This window comes from Cricetulus griseus, chromosome 8, assembly GCF_003668045.3.
Source record: "Cricetulus griseus strain 17A/GY chromosome 8, alternate assembly CriGri-PICRH-1.0, whole genome shotgun sequence".
NCBI classification, from domain to species: Eukaryota; Metazoa; Chordata; class Mammalia; order Rodentia; family Cricetidae; genus Cricetulus; species Cricetulus griseus.
The window spans coordinates 61,893,962-61,897,825 of record NC_048601.1 but is presented as its reverse complement, the minus strand read 5'-3'; the positions used below and the strand labels follow the sequence as shown (position 1 = coordinate 61,897,825).

The following is a 3,864-nucleotide window of genomic DNA, read 5'->3' as shown; positions in this document are numbered from 1 at the left end:
AAATTAATTTTAAGTGGTTCATATTGTGAACACAGATGTATTCTCTACTCACATTATGGCTTTTAATTTACAAGGGCTATCCTGCTATCCTTGGTGTATGTAGAGATTCTATTGTAATTACTCTGAAATATTTATGTTCATTTTCCTTTATATGAATTTGTATACAGATTTATTAGCAAATAATTTATTTTATTTCTGCCTTTGCTTATTTCTTACTACAATGTCTTCATTGTGCTATTGCTTTAGATACCAGTGGTGATAGTGGATATTTTTTGCCTTTTTTTGTATCTGAGGTATAAAATGCTCAACTTTTTTAAACTGCGTATTATATTTGCCTGAACTTTATAGATAGCACATGACAGTAAGATAATTTTGTCACTATGCTTTGCCTCCTTAGAGAATTACCATCATTATCTATTGACTCCCATACGAATGATTTAAGACAGCATAAATATACAATTCATCTTAATTGTCAGTAGGATGAAGTACATGGATAAAATATTTTATGTTGTTAAAATGGCCTTTTTCGGCTGGTTGCTGATGGTGCATTCCTTTAATCCAAGCACTCATGAGGCAGAGGCACATGGATCTCTGTGAGTTCAAGGCCAGCCTGGTCTACAGAACAAGTTCGAGGACAACCTCCAGTCTCAAACAACCAAAAAATAAATGGGCTTTGTCTTGTCAAATACATTCTACTAGGTCATGATATGCCACACAGAACCAAGATGGTAAAGGTGTAATATCAGAAAGGGAACAAGAGAAGCAGGAACTTGAGGAAGAGATACTAAAATAAAATGTACTTTTATTTCCTTTCCTCTTTATCGCTGTCTCACTTACAGATCAGTCAAACAACTTTCTTAGGAAAGATATTTCATGTATTCATTTATTTTTCATCTATTTTATTATATCACAATCCCAGCCTCACTCCCATTCTCCCCTCCCACTCCCTCTCCCAACATTTTCTGCCTTCAACCACCCAATCCTCTCCTCTTCTGTCTCCAGGAAAGGGCAAGTCTACTTTTAGTATCAATAAAGCATGGCATACCTGATTGTAGTAAGACTAATCACATCCCTAGCTATTCAGGGTCTGCAAGGTGACTCACTATGAGAAGAAGGGTCTCAAAAGCCACTAAAACAGTCAGAGATAGTACCTGTTTCCTCTACTAGGGATCCCATAAGTGGACCAAGTGATACAACTATAAAATATATGTAGAATCCTAGGCCAGTCTTATGCATGTTCCCTGGTTATAAGTTTAGTCTTTGTGATCCCCTATGAGCCTAGATTAGTCAATTGTTGTGTGCTTTCCCATGATGTCAATGACCCCTCTAGTTCCTACACTCCTTTCTCCCCCTCCTCCACAAGATTCCCTAGCTCTGCAAATGTTTGGCTGTAGATCTCTGTATCTGTCTCCATCATTTGCTGGATGTTATCAGGCCTCTCTGATGACAATTGGGGCAGTCACCAATCTTCTCTCAGGAGACTGACAGTTCAGACTACTTATCCACTATAGCTAAGAGTTTAAACTGGGGTTACTCCCACCCATAGACTCCTGAGAGATTCACTGTGTCATCCTTCCAACTAAATATGAAATGGCCCCCAGCAGTCCCTCTCAGCACTTTACCATTTCATGTCCCCCCAACCTGATTGCTCACGTTCCCTTCTCAAGATGCCCTCAGACCACTCATGAAATAACTTACATTTACCATTTCCATGGAGATCTGTATGTTCTGGTCCCAGGCACTCTCCTTGTTATTGAGTAACTCTGGTTCTGTGGATTGCAGCATAGTTATCCTTTATGTTATCAACACCTGTAGAAATTTTTCTACTGTAATAAATTCAGTTCACTGAGAGAACTGGTGAGATTTCTCAACAGATAAAAGTTTCTTCCATCAAAGAAAATAACTTTATTTTCCTTGAACCAACATGTTATGGGAGGCTCATTCCTACAAGTGTCTTCTGTTATTCACATGTGTACCATGGAGTGAACATATTTAAACGTACACATGAAAACATAATAAGTAAATGAGGAAACATAATTTTAGTGAGGTATACTTATTGAATGAAAAGTTATATAAAAATTAATCAACACACAACAAATTAGTTGAAATTCACCTGTGAAATATCAATAGGTACAAACACCAGAAACCCATCCCTGTAATCCATTGTTTCTCAAACTATATTTCCTATGACAATTATTTTTAGTATCAATCACTTCTATATTTTTATGATAAACATTTAAGATATACCTTCTTAGTATGAGTACTTGTTTTGTGCTCATACTTGGACAAATCAAAAAACCTCAGAAAAGATAGCTCCTAATTTCTACATTTAACATTCATAAAAGAGGTAATTGTTTGTAAAATGGGTCAAAGAGGAGCAAAAGCATAGTTATTCAGCTCATAAGGAATAATTGCATACATGTCCTCATTTTCACTCCTCCTAGGGCTTCTGAGATACAGTACTGATTGTCTAGTGTCATACAGATTGACAGATTTTATAATGTTCTTTTCCTATCAAACACCACATTTTGTATAATAATTTTCATTCCTGATGTAAAAAATATACTACATGATTTTTACAATCAGGAGAAGCCAGCATGATACTTTCCTCTATCTATACTGTGACACTAACACATATCTTTGCATATTGCTCCCTAGAGAGGACCCACCCTTCCTAGTCTATGATAAAAGTACAGTTGACATCCTGTGATGACTGATCAGTCTCCACAGACTGCTTCCTCAAAATGAAGTTGCCTGTTCTGTTGGTGCTGCTGTTGTTCACAATTCCTGGTGAGGACAGAGGGAAGTGAGAAAGTGGGATAGGTAGGGAGGATTACATCTGGGTCCCTAATCACATGTATTCTATCCATGTATGAGAATGCAAATGTGTTCTTATCCTCCAGGTTGGGAACTGATAGGTTTACATCTATTTGAGGGAGTTTTCAGATAGGAGATAAATTGTTCTATTTTGAAGATTATGACACAGATAGAATAGGATGGTATAATTCATGCCTTGGAGCGCTTTATTTCTTTATATTCATTTGGCTAACCAATACGGGAAATTTAATGTGTAAAGAATGTTATGTAAAATAAACATATCATCTGAAATAAATATCAAAAATGCATTAAGGCTGTTCACAAAGTGAGTCCTTAACTTTGTGCTTTTCTGTCTTTATTTCAGCTTCCAGAGGTGATGTAGTGATGACACAATCTCCATCCTCCTTGTCTGTCAGCCTTGGAGAGCAAGTCTCCATCTCTTGCAAGTCTAGTCAGAGCCTTGTACATAATAATGGAAACACCTATTTGGAATGGTACTTGCAGAAGCCAGGGCAGTCTCCAAAGCTCCTGGTCTACAAGGTTTCCAACCGATTTTCTGGGGTGCCAGACAGGTTTAGTGGCAGTGGTTCAGGCACAGATTTCACTCTCAAGATCAGTAGAATGGAGCCTGAGGATTTTGGAGTATATTTCTGCTTTCAAGGTTCTCATGCTCCTCACACATTGATTCAGACCGTTACAAAAACATCCTTACTTGGGGTGGCCCTGCTGCCAAACACATTACATATCTGTTTGTTTGAGAGTGAGTCACTGCAGATTATTTCTTGAAGCAGAGGGACTTGTAGTATGAGCAACTGCCTTGGCTACACCTCACCTGTCATGAGTCTCAGTTCTCTTCATCTGCAATAACAATGAAATTGCCTCAGGAGAATTGTGAACAGTGGAATTCTCAGAAACCATGAATGATCCGGCTAAGACTGAGTGAAAAATCATTCTGATCTTATAGCCCTCCTCTTTCTTCATCATTAAAAATTATCCTGTAAAAAGACACAAAACTGACATATTTCTTCATTATCTTGTCTCATTAAC

At 37.6% G+C, this 3,864-nt stretch overlaps 1 gene segment (V, D, J or C); it reads left to right on the top strand.

Annotated features, from left to right (window-relative positions):
* Positions 1-2,744: 2,744 nt before the first annotated feature.
* Positions 2,745-3,603, top strand: LOC113838180. The segment is given in 2 exon segments: positions 2,745-2,790; positions 3,182-3,603. Coding segments are annotated over 2 exon segments (468 nt in total).
* Positions 3,604-3,864: the final 261 nt, after the last annotated feature.